Below are 26,610 nucleotides of genomic sequence, written 5' to 3' on the forward strand. Positions count from 1 at the left end.
ATTAAAGACTCTCCCAAAGGGAAGATGGACTCTGGGGTGGGATGCTCAAGGTTTTCCCACTGGAGGAGGCATGGTAGAGGGAGCTGGTAATTTTTTAATGATGAGGTGTTGGGCAAGAGACAGTAGAAGGTAGGAGACAAGGTGAAGGAAGCATAAGAAAAAAACTGATTGCTGGCAAAAGGCTGCATGCAACAGGATCACACAATACAGCTGTCACAAAAGGTCACCATAACTTGTGATCACAGAGTCCAGGAATATACTCACAAAGTTCCACTTTAAAATGAAAAAATAAACAAAAGGGAAGTAAGATACATGAATATAGAAACACATTCTAGTTTCACAGCATAATCTTATAGGCAGCAAAAAGCTTATCTTATAAAAGCCAACTTTATATACACACTAAAGATAAGAAACTTGAATATTAAGGATTTTTTTCTCCATCTCTTCCACAATGCTGACAGATGGTACTCCCTTCTGAGTGACAAGTAACTGCAAAACTTTCCATTTTCAAAGGAAAAATGGTCCTTTAAACTACTCATGCTTAATGTCCTTTAAGATTGTCACTCTTAAGTTTGATTTCACCTTTGTGGGTAGTAAGTCTTGGAAGATGTTTGGTGAGATTTCAATGAATAGAAAAACAGCAACAATCAGTATGGATATATATTAAGAGAACTTTCCTAATTAACTGGTCAGTCATTTGACAAAAATAATGCAACTCAAGGACAGTGCATTTATTCATTTAAGGAATTGTAGCACTCTCTCTTCTGGCCAAAATAATCCAGCCAAGATAATCCAAAACCAGTTTTAAAGACACTGGAAATGAGGCAACAAAGGACAGTAACTGCTAAAAATGTGAAACAAGCAAGGTGAGCCCTGTGATTGCCCAACCTCATAGCCTTGAAGAAGTTTCCTGGTCATGGTATCGACAGGCAAAAACTAAGAACCCACTGGACCTTCTCAGTTGAAGAGAAGGAGCTAAGAGTCCAAGAGATCCAGGTGACTAGAGCATACAGGAGAGAGATAAAACTCCAGAAATCTGGCCAGGCGTGGCGGCTCACGCCTGTAATCTTAGCACTCTGGGAGGCCGAGGTGGGCGGATCGTTGGAGCTCAGGAGTTCGAGACCAGCCTGAGCAAGAGCGAGACCCCGTCTCTACTAAAAATAGAAAGAAATTATATGGACAGCTAAAACATATATGTAGAAAAAATTAGCCAGGCATGGTGGCGCATGCCTGTAGTCCCAGCTACTCGGGAGGCTGAGGCAGAAGGATCACTTAAGCCCAGGAGTTTGAGGTTGCTGTGAGCTAGGCTGATGCCACGGCACTCACTCTAGCCTGGGCAACAGAGTGAGACTCTGTCTCAAAAAAAAAAAAAAAAAAAAAAAACTCCAGAAATCTGACAAGGCTCCCTCTTGAGTATTCAGCAGAGTATTTACTGATGACTACATGTGTGAGGAAACAATCTGAGGCCAGGGAAACAATCACCTAAAAGGACTAGAAATTCACAAAGTTCAATAAATGTCAAGCAAAAGAAACATAAAGAAAAGCACATCACAATTCAAAGTGCTCAAAATCAGTGAGAAAGAGAAAATCTTAAAAGCAGCTATAGAAAAAACATACTATAATATATACAGAGAACAAAGAAGAAAATGATAGCAAATTTCTTGTTCAAAAAAAAAAAAAGCAACTAAGAAGATAATGAAACAATACCTTTAAAGTGCTGAAAGGAGGGGAGTAGGGGAGTGGAAATGCCAACCCAACCTAGAATTTTATACCCAGCAAAAATACTTTCAAATACAGAGGTAAAATAATGACTTTCAGATATTCAAAGCTGAAAGAGTTTAGCACCAGCAAATCTGCACTATAAAAATCTTAAAGGAAGTCCTTCTAGAGAAGGAAGTAACAAATAAAAATATGGATCTACACAGAAAAAATTTAAAAACTGGAAATACATAGCTAAATATATAGGACTTTTCCTTATTACTTAAATCTCTTTAAAGAATAATGGACTATTTAAACAAAAGTAATACTAATGCTGTATGGGTATATAACACACGTTAAAGTAAAATACCTAATAATAATAACACAAAGGCCAGAGAAATAAATGGAAGTATTTACTATAATATTCTTATATGTGAAACAGTTTATCACTTGATAGTTGGCTTTTATAATTAAAGATGTATAGTATGAGCCCTAAAACAACCAAAAAATACTAAAATAAAATAGCATATAAACCAATGCAGAAAATAAAACTGAATCATGAAAAATACTCAATTAATCCAATGATGGCAAAGAAAAAAAGAAAATAAGAACAAAAACAGAATAAAAAACTAAATAAGAAAATAAGAGACTTAAATAAAACAATATCATTAATCACATTAAATATAAATAATTCAAATATCCCAACTAAAAGGCAATAACCGTGAGGCAGGTTAAAAAACAAGACCCAACAATATGCTGCCTAATAGAGACAAATAGGTTAAGAATAAAAGGAAAAGGAGCTCACACTGTGAACTGAAAAAGGATCTATTAGGAAGAAAAAATCTTAAAAGCTACAGAAAAAGACACATCATATGCAGAGAATGAAGAAGTGGCAACCCTAGTCAGAAGAAAGCTGGAGCGGCTATATAACTATCAGACATAGATTTCACAACAAAGAATATTACCAGGGATAAAAAAAAAAAAGATTATTTCAAAATGATATAAAGGTCAATTCATCAAGAAGCCATGACCAAACTAAACATTCATACATTTAGTAACAGAACTTGAATATACATGAGGCAAATACAAACAGAAGTAAAGAGAAATACACAAATTCACAATTACACTTAAAAGTTCAAATTCCCATCTCTCAATAATTGATAGAACAAGTAGTGAGAAAACCAGTAAAGGTATTAAAAGAACTGAACAACCAAATTAATTTAACTCATATTTATAGAACATTTTGCCAAATACAGTGGAACACAAAAAATTGCTAAGAAAAACTAAAGACTTAAAGTAAAGACAGATACTGGTGCCAGGCATGGCAGCACACACCTGTAGTTCTAGCTATCGGGGAGGCTGAGATGGGAGGATCACTTGAGCCTAGGAGTTTGAGGTCAGCCTGGGAAACATAGCGAGACCCCATCTCTTAAAAAAATCCATCATAACAATTCTAAAAAGAGGTACTGGGTTCATGAGCCCAAAGAGTCAATAAGGCAAGATGTCAAGTCTCCACAAATTGATCTAAAGATACAATACCAACCAAAACCCCAACAGAATTTTTTGGTAGAAACTGTCATGCTGATTCTAAAATGCATATGGAAATGCAAACAACCTAGATTGGACAAAACAACTTTGACAAACAAGAGGACTAACACTACCTGATTTCATGATTTATTATAATGCTACAGTAATCAAGACAGTAGGGTATTACTGTCAAGACAGACAATTAGATTAATGGAACAGAACAGCATCCAGATATAAACCCAAACATGGACCACCTCATTTCTGACAAAGATATCAAGACTGAAAAAAGCAAAAGAAGAATCTTTGCAACGAATTCTGCTAGAACTGGATGTCTACATGCAAAAAGAAAATCAATCCATACCACATACCATATACAAAATGACTCAAAATGAATCATAAATATAAATGCAAACCAAAATGATAAAAGTTCTAGAACAAAATATAAAAGAAAAACATTTGTGACTTTGATACAACACCAAAAGCACAATCCATGGATGAACAAATTGATAAACTGAACTTTGTCAAAATCAAAATCTGCTCTTTGAAACACACTGTTAAGAGAAGAAAAAAATCAAGTCACAGATGGAAAGAAAATATTTACAAAACACATATCTGATAAAGGACTTATATTTATAGTACCCAATAATAAGAAAACTCAAGAACTCAGAATTAAAACAAATAGCCCAATGAAAAAGCAAGCAAAAGATTTGGATATGTCACCAAAGAAGAAATGCAGATGGCAAGTAACTACATGAAAAGATACTCAACATCATTACACATTAGGGAAACAACCTAGCAAATTACAACCATAATGACATAACATACACCTAAAATCAAAAAGACTGACCATACCAAGCACTGATGAGGATGTTAAAAAAACATGGGACTTTTATTTACTGCCAGTGGAAACTCTGAGGTACTGCTTGTACAACCTCACTGGAAACTTTCCTGGCAGTTTATTAAAAATGTAAATACACATTTATCATATGGTTAACCTAAGATAACAGAAAGTACACGTCCATAGAAACACTCGTACACAAATGTTCACAGCAGCTTTATTCATAATAGCCAAACACCGGAAATAAGCCAAATGTCTATCCACATGTGAACAGAGAAATTGCAACATAGCTGTATAATGCAATATCATTCAGCAACAAAAAGGAATTAACTACTTAAACTCATGACAACATGGATGAATATCAAAATAATTATGCTCAGTCCAGGCAAAGACTAAATGAAATATGACAACATACTTACATAAAATTCTAGAAAATGAAAATTAATCTATAGTGACAAAAAGCAGTTCAGTGGCTGCATGAAAAAACTTTTAAGAGTGATAGGTATGTTCATTACCATGACTGTGGTTGTGGTTTCACAGGTGTACATATGTCAAAACCTATCAAATTGTATGCTAAAATATGTGAGGTCTAGTATACATCAACAATAACTTAGTGCTGTTAAAAACAATACAAAAGAAGAAAAACTACAGCAAACAACTATTAGGTAACCACAACTACAGTAATAAAGTGTTAGTCCTCACAATGTGCCAGGTAATACTATGGGCACTTTACATGTGTTATCCTACCTGGTCAATTCTCACAACAACCCTTGGTATAGACATTAGTGTTATCTTCCTCTTACACAAGAAGAAACTGAGATGTGTAATGAAGAAATAATTTGCCTAAGGAAATACAGTTTAGTGATGGGGGTGGGATTCAAGTCCAGGAGTCCAGAGTGCATAGCACGAGCTACTGCCCAGCTCCACAGGTAGACATGGGTAGTCATCAGACATTCATTCAATCATGTTACTTCTGAGCTAGGGTGTTCATTTTTATAAGTGAAAGAAACACAATGTTAATTCTATTATTCCAAATGAGAATTCTTGTCATCATCAGACTCGACGTGTAGGTTGTCAGACGCAATTCTCAGGAGCACACACTGAAACATCCTTGGGTGGTAAGGCTCCACAGTTCACACCCTGTGTTTTCACACTACAGGCACTAGAGATGCAAAACAGTAGTCACCAAAATGGATGATTTGTAAAAAGTGAATTCAGTTTTATTTTTAAATGATGAGGGAAATGAACTGCCACTCTTCCTAATTTACAGGCAGAACTAATTTACCTTCCTTGATTAACTTTCCATACTCTAATGATTCTGAGACAAGGTTAGGTCTTTGAACATCTGTTTTCTACACTGCTTCAAGTGATTCCGGAGACCATGTATTTAACTTGATACACAAATACTATACAATATTAAAATGCAAACAAGGCTACCTTCATTACAGCTGAACAGTAAGAAAGTAACATGATGCTCACAAAATGAATAATACAGTTTTTTAAAATATCAAGTTACTGGTGCTTAAAAAACAAGAAAAAATAAAACTGAGAGCATCAATCTGATGTTCTAAGGAAGAAGCTAAAGTACTTAGAATAAAAATTCCCAATTAATTAGATTTCATGGCTTAAATAATTTCTATCTTCTCCAGGAGCATTAATTCACACATTCAATATAAACTGAGTACCTACGGGGGTTGGGCTAGGTCCTTGGTCTTATACTCTAGGGAACGAGAGATACAGTCTGACTTCATGAAGCTTCAAAAATTATATAGTTTTATATTTATGATCTATCTTAAACCAATTTTTACATAAATTGTGAAGATTAAGTTGAGGCTCTTTTTCACTATTTTTTGCATATGGATGTCCCATTTTTCCAACATTGTATTTTCTCCATTGAACTGTCCATACACCTTTGTCAGTATCAACTGGCCGTATTTGTGTGGGTCTATTTCTTGATTCTGTTGTGCTCCACCAATCAACATGTCTATATTTTCACCACAGTAGGTCTGCAGGCAATGAATTTTTAGTTTTCATTAATCTGAGAATGTCCTTATTTCACCTTCATTACTAAAGGATAATTTTCTCTGGACGTAACATTTCAGGTTAACAGCTCTTTTCTTTCAGCACTTTGGAAAGGTTGTTCCACTCATTTCTGGATTCCATGGTTTCTGATGAGAAACTTCTTGAAGCATTTTGTAAAGGTGCTTTAAAATCTTTGTCAGATAATTCCAACATCTTTGTCATATGGGTTGACATCTGTTGATCATCTTTTCTCACGCAAGTTAAGATTTTCCTGCTTCTTCACATGCTGGGTGATTTTGGCCTGGACATTGTTGTTTTAACATTCAGTCGACCTGGTTGTATTCAGGCTACACATTCCAACTAGCCTTTTGTGGACAGTGGCTTCCGCGTGAATTATGTTTTCGAGGCATTTGGCCTGTCTTGGACCTGGGCAGTTGCCCCTCTCGGTTCAGTCCTCACAAGCGTGTGACCTGCTGCTGTTGCACAGCAGAGGCACACGCACGGCTCAGCAGTGAGCACAGCAGTTCAGCAGCAACTGCATGGAGAAACTTTCCTGAGTCCTTTCTAGTTCCCTGGGTTGCCCGCTTTTCGGTCCCCTGGCCAGAACACAGGGGCTGTCTTCTCCTGGCTGTCTTGGAATTCCAATGACTGTGCCAGTGCTCAAGGCCAGATGGTAGAAAGACAGAGAAAAGAAAAGCAATGAGGATTTGCTACACCCTCCTGAGACCACAGCTCTTAGGATTAAAGAAGGTTGTCCTCCCTTAGAACTTCTGGGTCCTGGCTGCCACTACTAACACGAGGAGGGAAGCTGTTTCCCAATTTCTCCAGCCTGAACTAGAAAGAGTCTCCTGGACTTCTCCCTGTCTGAACCAAGGCCCATTTCTGTGTTTCAGGATGCTTTCAGATCAGGCCAGTAGACGCCAGGAAAAAAATGAATCCCACGTTTTTTTTTCAGCCCAGACTGTTCTCCTAAAATTCCACATTTGTACAATAAACTATCTACTTGATTAATATTGCACTTGGATATTTAATGATCATTTTCAACCAAACATGTCCAAAACAATATTCTTGATTGTCACTTCCCAACCTGCTCTTTTCATAGCTTTCCACGTCTCAGTAGAAAGTAGCTTCTCTTTCCAGTCACTCCAGCCAGAATCCTTGGAGTCCTTCTTCACATCTGTGTCTTTACACTCCCCATACAGTCTGTGATGAGATTCTCCATCTTTACAAGATACCCAGAGTCTAACCACATCCCACTGCCTCCACCACACTCCACTCCAGCTCAGCAAAAGACTCCTAGCAGAAAAGGCAGCCATCCTGCTTCTGACCTGGCCCTCCTATGGTCTGCTCTTAGCACAGTGATCACAATGCACCTCCAGATAACTGATAGCATGTCCACGTCTCTGCTGATAAACCTGTTGTGAGTCCCCTTCTCATTCAGGATAAAAGCTAAGGTCCTCACAGTGGTTATTAATACCTCTATGACAGCTTCTTTGACAGTGTCTGCTATCACTCTCCTCCTCCCCGCCTCTGCTACGGTTGCAGTGATAGGGTGGATGTCCCAAACATACTCCCATCTAAGCCCTTATACCGGGTGTTACCTTGTCTGAAATGCTCTTCCTCACATCCATATGATTAACGTCAACTCATTTAAGTCTCTACTTCAGTGTTATGCTCTCGGTGAGGCTTGCTCTGACCTCCCTGTCCTGCAAACTCCACCCCTTCTCAGACTCTATCCCCTATTTCTTTTTCTATAGTACTTTCCACTTCTGCCATAACACACAACTTACCATTTGCCACGACTACTGTTCCTGTGCTAGAATGTAGCTGCTTGGTGGCGGGGATCTTGCCTTGCTTGTCCCCAGTGTCTACAACCAGCACATGACTCAACAAATGCGCGCTAAGGCGGGTGAACAAATATGCCTGGAACGTGGTTTATGAGCAAGGGGAGTGCCAGCAGGAGCTGGTGTCAGAGGTGTAGCCAGGGACCCACCCTGTACACCTTGTCAACTGAGATCTATTATTTCTTCCTTCATGATGGCTAATGGAACACACACTATTTTCTCTGAAGTCATGATTTCCAGTCTTAAATTGCCTTATTCCTGTTTGATTACAACAACTTTATTATAAAGGGCAGTTATGATACTTGTACACATATTTAATCTCACCCATCAGATTTTAGATGGTCAGTTCCAAAGGAGCATTGCTGAGGGCTACATATATGTGTTTCCTCCACAGCAACTAACACCACAGCCTGCACACAGTGCGAAGTTGACAAGTAACTCTCCAAACCCTAATTAAACATAAAGAACTGGCCACTGAGTTACATTTTAATGCATAAAAACAGACTTTGTAGTGTGTGCATGTGTATATGTGAGGTATGTTAATAAATATATTAGACTTCAAAGAGCTGAATGAGTGTTAGCTTTTAAGGAAGTCACCTTAAGAAGCAATACACTAAACCCAACAAGGGTGTTCATTGTTCACAATATTGGTAAAATGTTTGACATCAGACAAGCCTCTTTTAAAAATAAATCAGTCTTATTTTTGTTGTTATACTTTTCTTCTTCCTGAAATAGTATGACCTTATTAATCAGATATGGCACATAAAGATCTTTTGCTATTTATGAATCAAATTCACCCTCACAGGATAAAGATGGGTCACTGCTGAGGATAAGATTCTGATGGAAATTCTATGAGTATTTGAACAAAGGTTGTAAACAAAGCTTTCCAAAATGACTACTGTGTTCAGGACAACATATGCTCACAGGATTTAAAAATCCACCCTTACTTCATAGACACATCTTAAAACAGAGTTCCTGGAAAACATGCCAAAAGACTACCTTATTGCTAAGCACAGCGCACAATTATGCACAGAGATGCTTGCCAATCCCTCACCCTGGGGAAGGGAAAATAAGACAGCACTGGAGGCACAAATGCTCATGCGCTCGCTCTCTCTCTTTCTCTCTCTCTCTCTCTCTCACACACACACACACACACACACAATTTGGGGAATAGCCAAGGTCAATAGAAATTACTAAAGATTCTTTTCCTACAAAGTTTCTAACAGAACGCTAAAAAGTATACCCACTGCTAGATACCACTTTAACCAAGTGATCAAAGTTATCATCACCCAAAGTGGGAGAACCTAACATTAAGCACCACATAATGAAATGCAAAATGAAACATATGGCACTGCCCACTTAGTATTCTTGGCAAAAATTTTTAACCTACACCTAACCATGAAGAAATACTAAGTGAAATCTAGAATATGCAAACCTCAGTGAGATAATTTGGCTGCATTCTTTTAAAAAGTTAGTGTTTGGTTGGGGGGACTGGGGACATGTTGGTCAAAGGACACAAAATTTCAGTTACACAGGAGGAGTAAGTTCAAGAGATCTACTGTACACCACGGTGACCACAGGCAATAATAATATATTATGTACTTAAAAATTGCTAAGAGAATAGATTTTAAGCGTTTTCATCAAAAAAAAAAATAAGGATGTGAGGCAACACATGTTAACTGGCTTAATTTAATCATTCCGCAATGTGTGTCTATATTAGAACATCACATGTACAACTGTTACTCTCAATTAAAAAAAGAAAAACTGAATAATGTAAAAAACTGGTAAATAAGTATCATATTTCAAGTCAAAGACAAGTTACCATCACCAGTAATGAGACACACGCACATCATGCAACCCCAATGGCATGCCCTGAACGGAACTCCTGTGGCATCCCTGTCAAAAATACAGAATTCTAACTTACTCAAGAGAAAGCATTAGACAAACCCAAACTGAGAGACATTGTATAAAACTATAGGCCAGCACTCCACTCTTCCAAACTGTCAAAGTCATTAAAGACAAATACACACTGAGAAACTCTCCAGGTCACAGGAAGCTCTAGAGACACAGCAACTCAGTGCACCAGGGGTCCTGAACTGGATCCTGGACCAGAAAAAGGGCACTTGCGAGGAAAGTGGTAGCATTTGAAAAAGGCCTACAGATTAGTTAGTGATAATGTCTCTCTGCTAACCGTATGATCACAGTGCTGTAGTTAGTTAAAGAAGAGGTTAATATTTGAGAAAGTTGGATAAAGGTAGATGGAAGTGCTTCACACTATTTTTGCAACTATTTTTTACATCTGAAGTTATTTCAACATGAAAAGTTAAATAAAGACCACTGACAAAACAAAATTAGTGTTATAACAAAAGAAAAAACATGGGGTACTCTTCTAGATTTGAAAAAAACCCCTAACCAGGATGCAGAATTCAAACACGAAAACAAAATAAAACAAACAGCTATAGAAAACTAGAGAAATCTGAATATGGATCATATATTAAATGATACTACTTAATAAATTAATGCTAATGTTCTTAGGTGTGATAATAATGTTGGTTACATAAGAGATCATTCTTATTCTTAGAAAATGCATGCCTGCCGAAATATTTAAAAGTTCACCTTGTTATAACAATGCAACTTATTTTGAAATGGTTCTGAGAGAGGATTTGGGGAGTGGAGTGAGAAAGAAAAGAGGAGGGATAGAGCCTGTGAAGAGCATAAAGATGTGTGTTTCATTGTGTTTCAAATTTCCTAAAGTTTGAATATCTCCAAAAAAAGCTGGGAGGAATAAAAGGAATCAACAGAGCAGTGCAAATACCAGGTATCCTGGCCATAGCAGTGTATACCCAAGCAAGAAGCTCAATAATGGTTACCTTAGTTATAGTAAGGTTTCTTGACACAAACCCCAAAATCTCCAGTAGAAGAGGCAAGAAGAAAAACCAGGAATAAGGGAATCTGCCACTATTTTCTGTATAAATTTAAAGAAATTTCCTAAATTGTCTGATGTCTTAATTCTCTGAATTTGTTGTATTTTGTTCTCATAAATGTGTTAAAGGGTGGTATTGATTTAGGAAATATTTCCAAAAGAGAATTTTATTTATAATATTTGCATATTCCATCGGTTGAGAAAAAGGATAGAAAATTTAAATGCTTTCTTAAAGGTGAGAGTACTGGAGAACAAACTAGGGCTATATATTGCACAAAAATCCCAAATAAAATTTAGAATATTATAGGAAGGTTCAGGGATAACAATTTTAATTATTTTCAAGTCATGTAGAACTTAAATCAATAACATTATATTTTGTATTTTATATTTGTAATCAAATTATAAATATTACAAATGTAAGTACTGATTTATATATTTGACAGTCAATTATATTCCATCTTTCAATTACATTTGATATAATTATTAAATATTATTTAAGAAAGTTGAGTTTTGTTTTAATATGTTTCTACATTCCTTCATATATTTCTTTTTATTAAACTATGTACTTTTAATAGTCACTTGATACTAAACATCCTTTCTAAAACAACTGAAATTGAGACTATGAATTTAATGACTGCATGACAGCAGTGGCCCATTAATGCTCATGTGCACTAGGACTATTACTGTCTCTTCAAAATAATCATTTCATAATGGAACTTTTAACAACATTTATAAAGCATACCTTTAAAATAAACATATTCCTGTTCCGGCTCAAGTAAAAACAAAAAAAAAGAAAGAAAGAAAACTAAGTGCTATTTTTTGATAAATGTTTCCCTGTAAACTGCTATCACAAAGGGCTGTAAGTGATGATGTCACAGCCGGTAGCATCGTGTTAACTCTTTTGTCTTTATCAAGTATACAGTTAATTCAAGTAAGGCGGTACAGTTTCATTTGGATTAACTTTCAAACGCTGCCCAGTATGGAACTACGGACCTGGAACAACTCATTATTTGCCAGACTCACAACACACACATTTCCTAGATTAGCTGCAATTCATGTATTTTACCCAAACATAATTTACTTCCTCCATAATATTAAAAAGGAAAATGAAGCACTTCTCATTTCCCCCATATTCTCCCCATACGTGCACGCTCTCCACTTCTTTTCTATCCATCTTTTGGCTGCCAGCAGCTGTTCCCATCCCAGAGGAGGAAGAGCCAGGCTGCTGGTAGTGCGAAGGCCCCCTGGCGTGGCCGGGCCTTCCCCAGAGATGACACCCTCGGCTGCTCACACGAGCATCTCTCACAAAAAGCAAGTGAAGTATCTTCTTTTAGCCCAAAGAGATCCACAGAGAAGGAAGAAAAAAATTAAGTGTAATCTGCTGTGTCTATTATATAGAAAGTGCTTCGTAACAGTTAACTGAAATGTTTATAGCAAAAGGGAAGATATCTCAGAAATCATTTTAGGTATGGCAAAACTCACCAATTTATAAACAAAAGTTTTTAAAATTCACATGAGGATCATCCATGAGAAAGAGAAAGGAAAGAGGAAAAAAGGATATGGCAAAAATACCTATGAATAAAAAAATCTGTGGGTAGACCAGAAGAGGATTTACCTACATAAAAATTTCAGAATAGCTCCTTTAGGTAATACATATAAAAGCTTATTAGAAACAAACCTCTCTGCTATGTCAAAAAACAGGCTTTCTGCAGGGTGCTTTAAGAAACATAATACTAATACAAAAGTGAACAAAAATTCTCTGTATACCTGTTTTTATCTAAATGTGAATATGTAGCCTCATATGTAATCAGATTCATTTTCATTAAAATATTCAGTGCTATATAACATGTTATGACCTATAAACTTTAAAGCTTCACAATGGCCGGGCATGGTGGCTCACGCCTGTAATCCTAGCAACTTTGGGAGGCTGAGGGAGGAGCATCACTTGAGGCCAGAAGTTTGAGACTAACCTGAGCAACAGAGCAAGACTCCCCTCTCTACAAAATATAGAAAAAGTAGCTGGGCATGGTTGCACACACCTGTAGTCCTAGCTACTCAAGCCCCAGCAACAAAGAGAGATCTTGTCTCAAAAAAAAAAAAAAAAAAAGCTTCATAGCATTAAAAGAAGAACCAAAATATACTCTTTTCAACCAGATCTACAAAAAGTGGGTTCTAATTAATGCATCCACTACTGAAGAGGATCCTAAAGAACCTAAATATATTGGGGGGGGAAATTCTAATTTCTAGACCTCATATGGCATGGTGCAGTGACTTCATGAGAAGATGGAGGAAGTTAAAACTATCACCCTCACTTCTTTAGTACAATCAATCTTTTTTCACCTAATCAAACCAAACAGTACTCTCACAGGACAATTCTACCTTCTGGTGGTTGTAACACAAAACATTTCATATCTAAGACACAGTAAATATCCAAATTACCAAGTTCCTCTTGCTCCCACCCCTAATCTCTGCCACTTACGAACCCCCACCTCCACCCCAAATTACTTAAACATCATTGTATTAGTTGCTGTAACAATCACCACAAACCTGGTGGCCGTCAACAATAGAAATTTATTCTCTCACAGTTTTGGCAGTCAGAAGTCCAAAATCAAAGTATCTGCAGAGTCAGTTTCTTCAAGAGGCTGGGGGCAAATCCATTCCATTCCTCTCTCCACTGGTTTCTGGGGGCTGCCAGCAACCCTTCGCACTCCTTGACTTGCAGATGCATCACTCCACTGTTTCTGTCTTCACACTGCCTTCTGCCTTCTCCTCTTCTGTGTCTTCTCTTTTTTATAAGGACCCTTGGCATTGGATTTAAGGCACTCAAAAATAATCCAGGAGATGTCATCTCAAGATCCTTAATTACAAATGCAAAGCCCTTTTTTCCAAATAAGGTCACATTCATAGGTTCCAGGTTGGCATGTCTTTGCGGGAAGGAGGGGTGGCACCATTCAACTCACTATAGCCATTATCTTTCTAGGATTAGGTACATCCTAACTACCAACAAATGCTTACTTCTTTAAAAATTTCAGAAACATGTAATGTCATCCTTTTTCTAAAGTTTATTTTACTTCACATATTAGTTACCTAATAATTCTTTTCAAGTGGATCCATTTCCTTATAAATCCTCCGTCTTTTGTTTTCATTAGTCACAGTCAAAAAGGTAGGCATGATAGAACAGGTAATTATTAAATGCTTTTGGCCTACAAGAATAGCATTTTCATCGATTACCAAAATAGAAAACTTAATCAGTCTTTGATCTGGGCAGTCTTCAATTTCACTGTAACCTGTTTTAATTTCTACCTGTATACGCTAATTAGAATAACTACTCTTATAATCACAAGGTTAAACATACAATTTAACCTATTCACACACAAACATGTCTGCTATATTCAACATCAACTTTAATTTTTAGTTACTATTATTTCGTTCATACATTAATAAGTTTCATTTATCATACATAAAAGGTACAAAAGGTTACCATAATATGTATATCCTTAAATGAAATCTACTTTTTGAAAGAATGACTTTGAAAAATGACAGTATCTCCAAATTCTCTAAATCAAAAGGGCAAAAACTTCAGCTTTACTGGATGATGTAAGATTTCATTATTAATATTGAAAAGGTGCTTTCTTAAATGGCTCTTCAAATAGAAGCAGTTTACCTATCTTTTTCATAGAACAGAAGCAGCAACACCTCTTCAGCTCCCAATTCAGGCTACCTGCTAACCCCAGCAAGACGGCACAAAGCCTGGGAAACCCTCTCTCCTCCTCCACTTGGGATTTGACTCTGCATGAAGCCCTTGGTGAGGCCACACACATTTAAATGTAAACATAACAGTTTCAAAATATCTGTGTAATCTTTTAAGAAAATAGATCCAAACAGTGATAACAATGTGACTAACACAATAATTTAAAACTTAAGAAGCACTGCTTTCACCATTTACCTGAGCTAAGGCGTACCTGGTTTTACTGTGCTTTACTTTACTGTGGTTCACAGATACCGGGTTTCTGCAAATTGAAGGTTTGTGGTAACCCTGTGTCCAGCAAATCTATCGGTGCCATTTTTCCAACAGCATGTGCTCACTTTGCATCTCTGTGTCACACTTTGGTAATTCTCATACTATTTCAAATGTTTTCATTATTATCAGATTTGTTACAGTGAGCAGGGATTTTTGACATTACTATTGTAATTGTTTTGAGGCATCACAAACCCCTTCCATAGGACAGCGAGCTTAATGCTGTGTGTGTCCTGACTGCTCCACCCACCGGCCGCTTCCCCATCTCTCTCCCTCTCCTCCCTATTCCCAGAGACACACGATACTGAAATTAGACCAATTAATAACACTACAATGGCTTCTATATGTTCAAGTGAAAGGAAGAATCACACATCTCTCACCAGAAATCAAAAGCTGGAAATGATTAAGCTTAGTGAGGAAGGCATGTGGAAAGCCACATGTGAGGAAGGCCATGATAGGCCAAAAGCTGGGCCTTGCACCAGTTGGCCAAGTTGTGAATGCAAAGGAAAAGTACTTAAGGGAAATTGAAAGTGCTACTCCAGTGAACACATGAACAATAAGAAAGCAAAACAAACAGCCTTATCCCTGATACGGAGAAAGTTTTAGTGGTGAGAATAGCTGATCAACCTAGCCACAACATTTCCTTAAGCCAATGCCTAATCCAGAGCAAGGCCCTAACTCTCTTTAATTCTAAAGTTAGAAGACACAGAGGTGAGGAAGCTGTAGAAAAAAAGTTGGAAACTAGCAGAGGTTGGTTCAAGAGGTTTAAGGAAAGAAGCCATCTCCGTAACATAAAAGCGCAAGGTGCAGCAGCAGGTGCTGACAGAGAAGCTGCAGCAAGGTATCAGAAGGTCTAGCTGAGATCATTGATGACGGTGACTACACTAAACAACAGATTTTCAATGTAAACAAAACAGCCTTATATTGAAAGAAGATGCCATCCAGGACTTTCATAGCTAGGGAAGAGAAGTCAATGCCCGGCTTCAAAGAACAGGCTGAGTCTACTGTTAAGGACTAATGCAGCTGGTGACTCCTTTACCATTCCAAAAATCCTAGGGCCCTTGAAAACTATGCTAAATCAACTCTGCCTGTGCTCTATAAATGGAACAACAAAGCCTAGATGACAGCACATCTCTTTACAGCATGGTTTACTGAATATTTTAAGTCGACTGTTGAGACCTACCGCTCAGAAGATTCCTTACAAAACATTACTGCTCATTGGCAATGCACACCTAGTCTCCCGAGAGCTCTGATGGAAAGGAACAAGGAGATTCAGTGTTTTCATGCCTGCTGACAACATCCATTCTATAGCCCATAGATCAAGGTGTAATTTCTACTTTCAAGTCTTATTTAAGAAACACATCTTATAAGGCTGTAGCTACCAAAGACAGTGATTTCTCTGATGTATCTGAGCAAAGTAAATTGAAAACCTTCTGGAAAGGATTCACCATCATAGGTGCCGTTAAGAACATCTGTGATTCATAGGAGGAGGTCAAAATATCAGCCTTAAAAGGAGTTCAGAAGAAGTTAATCCCCACAACCACGGATGACTTTGAGGAGTTCAAGACTTCAGTGGAAAAAGTAACTGCAGATGTGCTGGACACAGCAAGAACTAGAGTTAGAAGTGCCCGAAGATAAGACTGAATTACTGCCACTTCATGATCAAACTTGAACAGATGAGGATTTGCTTCTTATGGATGAGCAAAGAAAGTGGTTTCTTGAGACAGAATCTATTCCTGATGAAGATGCTGTGAACGTTTTTGAAATGACAAAAAGGAGTCAGAGTATCATAAAAACTTAGCTGATAAAGTAGTTGTAAGGTTTGGGAGAACTGACTCCAATTTTGAAGTAAGTTCTACTGTGCTATCAAACAGCATCACGAGCCACAAAGAAATCTCTTGGGAGAGAAAGAGATGCAGTGAACTTCATTGTTCTTATTTGAAGAAACTGCCACGACCAACCCAACTTTCAGCTACCACCGCCCTTCCCAGTCAGCAGCCGTCAACACCGGGGCAAGACCCACCGCAAACAGAGAGACTGTGACTCCCCAAAGGCTCAGATGCTTGATCGTTAGCATTTTTTAGCAATCAAATATTTTTACATTAAGATATCTGCAGTATATTTTTAGACATAATGCTACTGCACACTTAATAGACTACAGTATATCGTCAGTGTAACTTTTACATGTGCCGGGAAACAAAAAAATCTGTACGAATGGCTTTATTGCAACGTTTGCTTCACGGCGGTGGTCTGGAACCCAGCTGGCATGTCTCTGAGGTAGGCCTGTATGTTGATTAGGGACCCTGCCAGAGGAGCAAACAGTACAGCATTCGTCTCTGTACCTAAAATGCTGCTTTTCTAATCAATGTGTTTTTGCCTTATGTCCTGTTTCTGAGAACAAATCAAGGGTACTGAGAGATGAACAGTGAACAACTCATACCTCCACCGGGAATAATTGCCAACTTTGTTTCAACCAGGCCCATTTTTGCAGAGGAAGCTAAAATGAAAGAAAGAAAATTTAGTACCATCCATATCATCACACTCAAATGTGACTACTTGAAAAGTTAAGAAGATACAATGAAAGCATTGTTTACTAATTAAATTAGTGGCACAAATTTTTAAGAATTCACTTCAAAAGGCATTCAGTTATGGAAATAAATACTCAAAGTAACATATATTAGGAGAGTCACACAACATTTTTTGTTAAAGATTGCTTGGCAGTGAATAGATTTTTGATGCAGGAAGACTAGAGCTGAAAGTACATTATTAGACCTGATATTGCCAAGTCCTGGCTGAAGGATTAGATCCTGTTAGTTATTCAGGATCAGGAGAGAAGCTGTGTCTGACGAGTAGGGATTCTTTAGCTGTCTTAGTACAGTCCCCTAGGCCAAACGGCTTGATATATCATCTTAGATACGGCAACTTCTCCAGACCAAGTCTCTAGTTACTTTCTGACAAATGGTCTTACTGTTCTGAGCTGGATGGGTTCCTCTTTTCATTTTGTTTTCATAGCTACTTTAAAATATCTTAATTACTTCTTTATTTGCATAGCCAAATGTACTTAAACTACTTTTTGGATCCTAATTCTCAGATTCTGCATTCTTTTAGAAATGGATTACATACACCTTAGCTTTTCAATTTAAAACCCAGTGATTTCATCACAAGAAAACAGGGACCTGAAATAAAGTGAAAAGGAGGAAAAAGTATACCTAGACTGGCAACTCCAAATCCCGAGAAACTGTCACATAAAATTATCAACAACTGAATTATGTTGACTCAACTTTTAATATGCGGTCACATTGGAAGTGACAGTGGGAACCAAGGGAAGAACAGTGACATCGCTGTCTGTGATGCCCACGTCTCAGGCTGGACAGTGAGGACACTGGCAGAGCCAAGACTATGAAGTACAGTGTCCACATCAATACATGGCAGTTCCAGCCTGAGCAAGGGCGAGATCCTGTCTCTACATAAAAGAGAAAAATTAGCCGGGCATGGTGGCACACGCCTGTAGTCCCAGCTACTCAGGAGGCTGAGGCAGCAGGATCTCTTGAGCCCAGGAGTTTGAGGTTGCTGTGAGCTGTCAGGATGCTATAGCACTCTAGCCTGGGTGACAGAGAGGGACTCTGTCTCAAACAAAAACAATCCATGGCAGAGCAGCACACACTGCTCCAGTGAAATAGTGAGGGCTGCCATGCCAGGCAGCCTGGGCTCATGGTCCAACCCAGTCACTTCTTCAGGGCTATTGCTTCGCCTTTCTCTGCTCCAGCCTCCTCCCGCACCTGAAAGCACCCACTGGTGAACTGTGAGGGAGACGCAGTGACTGAGCACCTGTCAAGTGCAGAAGGGCCCTCGGCACCAGCCAGCCGGCAGTGCGTGCACAGCCACGTCACACCGTCCTCAGAGACCACTGAGAAAGAAAGTGAACTTCAGAAAGATTGAGTTATTATCACCGTACCCAACAGTGATTAGCCTTGGCCTAAGCACATCCATAGATAAATTCACTCAATCTACACAACACCAACAGTCATTTTCCCCCATTCCCTTTAAAGAGGAAGAAACATGCCTAAAAAAGGCAGGACCTATGGTTCAAACTCAGTTCTATCTGACTCAAATCCTGGCAAGAAACACTGAAACACTGCTTTTGTAAGTAAGAATTTTAAATACACTATTAAACCCAACGGGTGACTTTTAAAAAAATGTTCCACTAAACAAGAGGAAGCAGAATAAAATATTTGCAATTATCTGAAGAATCAACACAAACTTCATTCTTAAAGAATTGCGTTTTTAACAGGATTAATCCTCACCTGCTACTCGTATGTCACATGCTAAAGCCAGTTCGAGACCACCGCCTAAGGCCAGTCCGTCTATGGCTGCAATCGTTGGCACTGGAAGATTAGCTGAAATGCAAAGAAACATGTTACGCTTCTTCAATAAGATCATTGCCTCACTGTGGGATTCACTGTAAATTTTTTTCTATGAATATATTTTTTAAATGGGTATCATCATATACAGACTTTTGTACCCCTTTTGCCTGTAACAAAATATAAGTATGTCCATCATTCTTCAAAACATTATATAATGATTGTATAGTGTTCCATCACATAAGTGCGCCATATCTTTAAACCTTTCCATATTATTTAAATACTTTCATAAACATTTTTTGTTAAATTAATGACTTCTTAATCTTAGAGCCTAAAGTTTTCGACAAGATGTTTGGTTCCTACAGATTTCAAGTTGAAATGACTTATTTATAATTGTGAAAATTATGATCCTCTACTTCAGTGCTCAGAATGAAAGAGTCTCCTTCAAAGGAGTGACATCTGGCCAGACAAGCAAGAGAAAGCACTTGCCGTGCCGTCAGCCCGCAAGCGCGAACGGGAGCGGCAGCCCAGCGAGCTCTAGCGCTGCAGAGGCCAGGCGGTCTAGGAACCTGCACGGCTGGGAAGGGGTCCACCAGTCACAGAACTCAAAACCATTAATAGACTTTCCTGGGTCTAGAAACAGAGTGTTAGTATGACTTTTGTAAATTATACAGATTTCATTTTTATAACTAGTTCAAAAAGTAACTGGTTGTATTAGTTATTCTGTGAAGCAGAACTCTTTCTATTAATTTCATTTTTGACTGTGGGAATGTGAAGCTAGGCTGGCCAACCTTAATATATAAACAGAATGTGGATTTTAAAAACGACCATCCCCAAACTCTCTCTCTTCCATAGGTATTCTGATAAGTGAAATGTCAAAAACAGAGGCTCACTCCTTGACCCATTTTAAAATATACAAATTTGCTGAAGTACACTAAGCCTTACTTATTCACATGCACTGGGATTCATCAGATTTAGTCTGAGATCAAGCCTGAAAACGCTGGGAAGAGCACATACATGCAACTGCCACCCGAGGCAGGAGCACGCCTGGAAGAACCAGGGTAGACAAGGCTGGCTTGGGGCCGTAGTTCACTATTTGTACCTGTTGAACAGTTAGGGGGAGGTAGGGACTTCAAAGGACAAGACAAATTTAAACTGTGCTTTCCAGAACTCTTTGCAAAGAAAATAACAGACAGCTATGTCAGCTTTTACTGTTGGTAAATGAGAGTAATATACAAACAATATCTAGTAAATTTATCTGGAAAAAAAAAAAAGAAACGAAAAATCAATAAAATAATACAATGACAAGTTAATCTGAGTGGTTCCCAAGGTCATCTCAAGCTACAAGTAAAATGTAACAACTTTGTTATCCTCTCTCCACCCATCTTTCTTCCTAAGAACTTGGCTAGAGAGATTATCTGTTTCCAGACTCTCTCAATCCAGACCTCTCCAATCTCAAGTGTCTCCTCTGGCCACCTTTCCTCAGGCCTCACCTTGGCGAGGCCTCTCAGGCTGCACAGAGCAGCTTCTGGGAGGAACAGAGTAAGTCCACGGTGCCAGGACCACTCACCTCCAGCCCACCAAGACTATTCCTGCTCCAGGCACCAGCAACATCAGTGTTGTCCCCCAGCCAGTGACCGACATTCAGTCCCCATTAGATGTCTTGTCCCTGAAGATCAGAGACATTCACCCTGGACACTCCCTCCCGCAAATCCACTCAATTCCAAGGTTAAACTGATCACCAACAGCTTGCTGGGTGCCTCACCTTTCCTGCCTTTCCATCTGCCTCTGGTAATTTCTCAGCCTTTTTCCTCTCTCAATACAAGCTCTACCCAGGAGGTCTCATTCCCATCTACAAATTTTACTAAATACCAGTGATGTCCAAATCTCTACCTCAAACCCAAATTTATCTCCAAACTATGTCTGTATGGCCACCAGCTTACCGGGCATATCCACTTCACGCTTTGCCATGCCCAAACCCATGTCTTCTCAACCCTCCTTCTGCGACAGATTCCATTTCAGTCAGTAGCACCTCCATTCACCGAGTCCCAGATGTTCTCCCTTCAGATGCCCTTATATCCAATCATCTTCTAAGCCCTGACAGCCCACAAATCTCCAAGCTCCCACCCCTTTTCCACTGCTAAAGTTCTGGGTCTCAGCATTTCTCAGCAGCAAGAAGTCCCCAGTCGATCTTCACCTGCAATTTGCAGCCTTCTGATGCATCTTCCACACTTCCTATAGGGCAATCTTTCTAAAATGCAAACACAGTTATGCTAGCTCCGTATTTAAAATTTACTCCACCTTCAGGATAAAGACAGAATGAACCTTAAGCATGCCATGGGAGGCTCCTGGAACTAAGTTCTGCCCACCTGTCTTGTCTTTCATCCAACCTCAGAAAGACACTCTGTTCCAGCCCCAAACTATTTAAAGCCTCCAAGAAGTCATTCCCATTCAAGATTCTATGTGCACACAAGCTGCGGCTCCACCTGGAATGCCAAGCTGGCCCCTATTTGTCTTCCACGGCCCAAATGTCCCTTCTTTTATGCTTCCGTGGCACTCCGCACACATTTCCTGTCGGAGCTGTCACTGTCACACTGCTCATCTGAAACAAAGACTAGCAGCACATTAGTGCTGCTCAGTAACATCCTTTGACCACTCTGGGACAAACCTCAAGGGTTTCGCTGCTTCTTCCCCCTCTATTACATTAAACCTGACATTTTGCCTACTTTTATTATTAATCTCTTTTGTTTGACACTTTAAAGAAATAAAATAAACAAATGCAGTCCTATAGAACTACAGGGAGGAATTACAGAGTTCTAAGCTGGAGGGAGCAGCGGCAGAGAAAGAGGGGGTGTGCTCCCCCTCTCTGCTGTGTGAGTGCTGAAGGCATTCACCAAGTAGCTCCTAGAGGCCGTGACATTACGAAATATGTATGGTCTTCATCCTCATTTCCAGACATATAGCCCCTAAAACCTTTGGAATCTCCAGAGTGATACGAGTATCTTTAGCATGCTAATAAAATGACTGGTGGCTGGGGGACCCTAGAGAGCTTCACGATGGGGGCTGGTCTCCAGGAAGACCGAGGCAGGATTAGCGGGTTTAGATTTCCATCCCCATCCCCAACCTGCTGGGAGTGGACAGGGACAGAGGGTTAAGCCGACCACCAACAGCCAATGATTTAATCAATTGTGAGTACTTAATGAGGCCTCCACAAAAATCTAATAGGCCAGGGTTTGGATGGGCTTCTGGATACGCAACACAAGGAGATGCCCGGAGGGTGGCCCAGAAAGGACATGGATGCTCCATGCCCTTCCCCCGTGCCTCACTCTATGCATCTCTTCATCTGCTGTTCGTTTGTATCCTTTCCAATATCCTTTATAATAAATGGGTGAATGTAAGTAAAGTATTTCCCTGAGTTCTGTGAATGCTCTAGCAAATTAACTGAAACCAAGGAGGAGGTTGTGGAAAGCACTGATATGTAGCCAGTCAGAAGTATAGGCGACAACCTACCACTTACAACCGGGATCTGAAATGCGGGCACTCTCGGGGGACTAAGCCCTCGCCCTGCGGGATCTGACGCCATCTCCAGTAGGAATTAGAGGACACGCAGCTGGTGCCCACTAGACAATCCACTACAGAACCGCTTGCTTGTTGTGTGGGGGAAAAACCCACATACATCTGGCCACAGAAGAGATCCGTGTTGTATTGTTGTGTATGAAAATAAAACACAAAGTATTTTTCCTATCTCTTTATAAGCCGACTCCTCAAGAAAGAGCAGCAACAAAAGTCAGTTTCAACAGCCTCCAAAACGATACACAGGCCAAAAACATCTGTACTGCTGAGGCCAAAACTGAGCTCCAGTTTCAGAAAATCTACCCATAGTAAGCAGGTGTCATCTCATATTCCTTAGATTTTTCCCTAGAAATGGAAACAAACTGACGTGATACATAGGGAAAGAGAAATCTTTCTTTACATCAAACTGTGCACTGAAAACGAAGGCTCACAGAAAGTAAGCTGACCGTACACCGCACCGGCCTGACGCACGACAGCAAGAGCACAGAGACTGCAGTTCCTGGTCCTCCACAGGTTCTCAACACGGCCTCAGAAAGAGTCTGAGGCTTTGCCCTGCATTTTTATTAGTTAATATTCTCAAATAAACATCACACTTCGTCATTAGAGAGCTAAAACGCATTATTTCTTTAGAAGTATGTCATTGAAATAAAAAGATTTAATGCCTAAAAAGCACTTATGGAACTGATCAATGAGCAGACACCCCTTGTGAGAGTTGCTATAAGAAACAAACTTACTGTGTTAACAAACCAGGAGGGGAGGGCACAGGTGGAGTGGAAGGGGGGGGGGGGCGGCAGGCGAGTCGCGCATGCGCATGGCGTTTGCACAGGCGGGGCAGCTGAGGAGCAGCGGAACCTGGGGAGGCGGGATGGGGGGAGGGGCTGAAAGGAGTCAGCTCATGCTCAGGTTTTCATGATTCTGAATGCAGACAATGTAATGTTTTCCCCTATATGTTTATATTTTTTGGAATAAAAATTATTTTTAAATTTGATAGTGAAGAATTTGAGAAATTAAGTTTCTCAAGGAGATAAAAATTTTGTGCCCTCTTGAGAAATTTTAAAATTCCAGGGCTCGCTTTGCTTTGTAAAGGCCTGTGCCCCAAGGTCACTATAAAGGAGCCAGATAGCCTGGGTCCAAGAGATGCACCAGAGGTGAGGGCTGGGGGCCTGCAGATGGGAGACGGGAGTTCCAAGACAAGATGACTCGGGCGCCATAGGCCTTATAACTTACAAGAAATATATAAGACAAAAATGACAAAAACTTGGGGGTCCTTTAGAACAAGGAAAACAGGATACTAACATTCTCAAATTATCAAACAGGTTAACTACTTGGTACTTCCAAATACTAATTAATTAAATTAGCATTGTAGAAAGCTTGTCATAAATATTTTCCCACTAAAGAATTAAGTAGACCAGCTTAATTAGTATTCAATGGGTAGGAAATTAAATATTAGCCTCTTTAGATATTATAAATTCTAAAGCTATACATAATCCTAATTTCCCCTGAAAGATGTTTGTCTCAGTAAACTTCTTTTAGGAAAACATTCATCATCTCAAAGAGCATGCTAGTTTCATAGTTACCTGATATGCTTGGGTTTGTTTTTGTTTGTTACATCTAGTATTTTTTCTACATGGAAACACTTAATCACAGAGGAAACTCAATAAAACACACCTTTGGAAAGGCAAGTTATCAGTCTCACGGAGACGAAGGACCCTCGACAGGGCAGCCCTGCGAGCGCAGACGGCGTAGCAGGACTGCAGGGGCTAACGGCTACTCCCACAGCAACAGGAAGAAACTGTGACTCAGTGTGTTATGCAACCAACAGGATCAGATACTATTTTGAGTTTTGTACCAGGAAATGAGCCAGGTGTGACAAAGAAGATAATAATCCTTTGAAATGCTCCTAAAAATATAATTACAGCAAACAATTAAACAGTTTGCTATTTTAAGAGGGAGGAAAAAGCAGCTGTAAGGAAAGCCTCTGGCTCAGTTCAGTGGTTTGCGGGGCCCCAGGGCCCAGGACAACAGGAGTCACAGGGCTATGAACGTGCAGAAAATGCCAGTATCTACTTTCAGCTCTCAAATAAATACAGCATATAATGTAAGTTATTTGTACCCTTTTAGAAAAATATAAACAATTTATTAAGGAAAAATGCTGGTGTCAAATATTATTTTTTAAATTTGGTTTTGCTTGGAAAATAATGTTCCTATGCAAAACAGAGAAGTCAAGTATGTAAACAGAAAGGCCCCATGTAGTATGCTGGAAGTCTGAATGCTGAAATCTTTCAAGAAGAATAGAAAAAAAAAATCAAAGTTAACTGAAAATTACAATAAATTCCTAATTATCAGCTAAAATTTCACATAACATCACTATGTTCTCCCATTTCTGTCACTGGGTTTTAAAGAAACCACAAAAACAAATTAAACCCTAAGCAAAGCCGGCAGCCTCAGCTCTCCCGCAGGCCCCGCCTGGCGCTGGGAAGAGCCAGCCTGGGGTCCAGCAGACGCAGCGGCCAGGGCTGGGCCTGCAGGTGTAAGACAGGGTTCCCAGGGCGAGAGCCTCAGGCACCACAGGCATTAACCAGAGCGTGTGTCCAACATCTCAATTCCAACACTAAGTTAAAATCCAAATAAAATGGAGAAACTCTGCAACTTGTGATGAAAAACTAATAGTTGAATAGCAGCAATATTCCTTACAGAAGGTGTTACTGTATCAAGAACAACTTGCTGAAAGCTAGCATTCCCTCCCACATGCATTTTTACACAGGTATTTTTGGGCCGTATCAATTCATACAGCAAAGAAAAATAAACTTTTTTTACTACGGAAAAAAGAGGAAAAAACGACTTACCTTTCTATATACACATGTATGGATCTAGCAAACATTATAAAGTTCTTCCTACGTGTGGCCACTGTCCCAGGAACCTTACAAATACTATTTGAGCTTCCTATCAGCCTTATGTTGTAAGAACTGTCATGATCTTCATTTCCCACATGCAGAATACTGAGGCAGAGAGGAGTTGCTGTTACTCACCTGGAACTGCCACAACCTGAGTGCAGGTGGTCTGGTTCCAGGGCCTGGCTCTTAACCATCACTGCCTAGCACTGATTCTCACAGCCCAGACCCAGGGTCCCTGAGGAAAGACTCAACACTGTAAGCCACTCTCTCATCCTTCCCCTAAGGGCCTGCGACCAGGTGTCTGGGAAAAGGGAAATGCCAAGGCTCTACAGAGAGTGTGACAGCACACTGGCTTTGTGCTCCACTTAACGCCTGGGGACCTGGAGCAACACCACAGTTCACTGGGTCCAACTGGGGGAACCTCGGGAACTGGACGCAAAGCACTGTGAACTGAAATAAAATCTTAAGGCTCCCCCGCCACAGGCTGACTGAATGGACCCGCTCTTGGCCAAGGGGCTAACCCAAAACTAAACTGCCTGCCATGAGGAGGGAGGTGAGACGTGCCTCATCATGCCCCCCTCCCTTGGAGACATCCTTTGTAACCCACTAACAGGCCTAAGGGTATGCAAGACACACCTGCAGGTCCTCAATTTACACAAGGAATATATGTCAGGTGGCTCATCTCTGATAAACAGCCCCTTATCTTAAAACTTTGAAAGCCTTTAGACAAACCTTCATGGCTTTAACCAATTACAAGTCAAAGAATATTTAAACCCACCTATAACTTGTAAGCCCCCCCCACCTTCGAGATGGCCCACCTGTCACATATTATGACTTTACCTGTACCCCTTGTCTCCCTGAAACGTATAAAACCAAACTGTAACCCAACCTCAACTAGTCCACTTGTTCAAG

At 39.6% G+C, this 26,610-nt stretch overlaps 1 protein-coding gene across 3 annotated transcripts in view; it reads right to left on the reverse strand.

Moving 5' to 3' along the window:
• AUH (AU RNA binding methylglutaconyl-CoA hydratase) overlaps positions 1 to 26,610 on the reverse strand; it is a 157,601-nt gene that overhangs the window by 59,564 nt on the left and 71,427 nt on the right. For all 3 annotated transcript variants that reach the window (XM_045563780.1, XM_045563779.1, XM_045563781.1), the window contains 2 exons: positions 19,175 to 19,267; positions 17,311 to 17,367 (listed from right to left, as the gene is read on the reverse strand). In XM_045563780.1, coding sequence (XP_045419736.1) covers positions 17,311 to 17,367; positions 19,175 to 19,267 — 150 coding nt within the window. The remainder of the gene's footprint in view (positions 1 to 17,310; positions 17,368 to 19,174; positions 19,268 to 26,610) is intronic.

Source organism: Lemur catta, chromosome 10, assembly GCF_020740605.2.
Source record: "Lemur catta isolate mLemCat1 chromosome 10, mLemCat1.pri, whole genome shotgun sequence".
Classification (NCBI taxonomy): Eukaryota; Metazoa; Chordata; class Mammalia; order Primates; family Lemuridae; genus Lemur; species Lemur catta.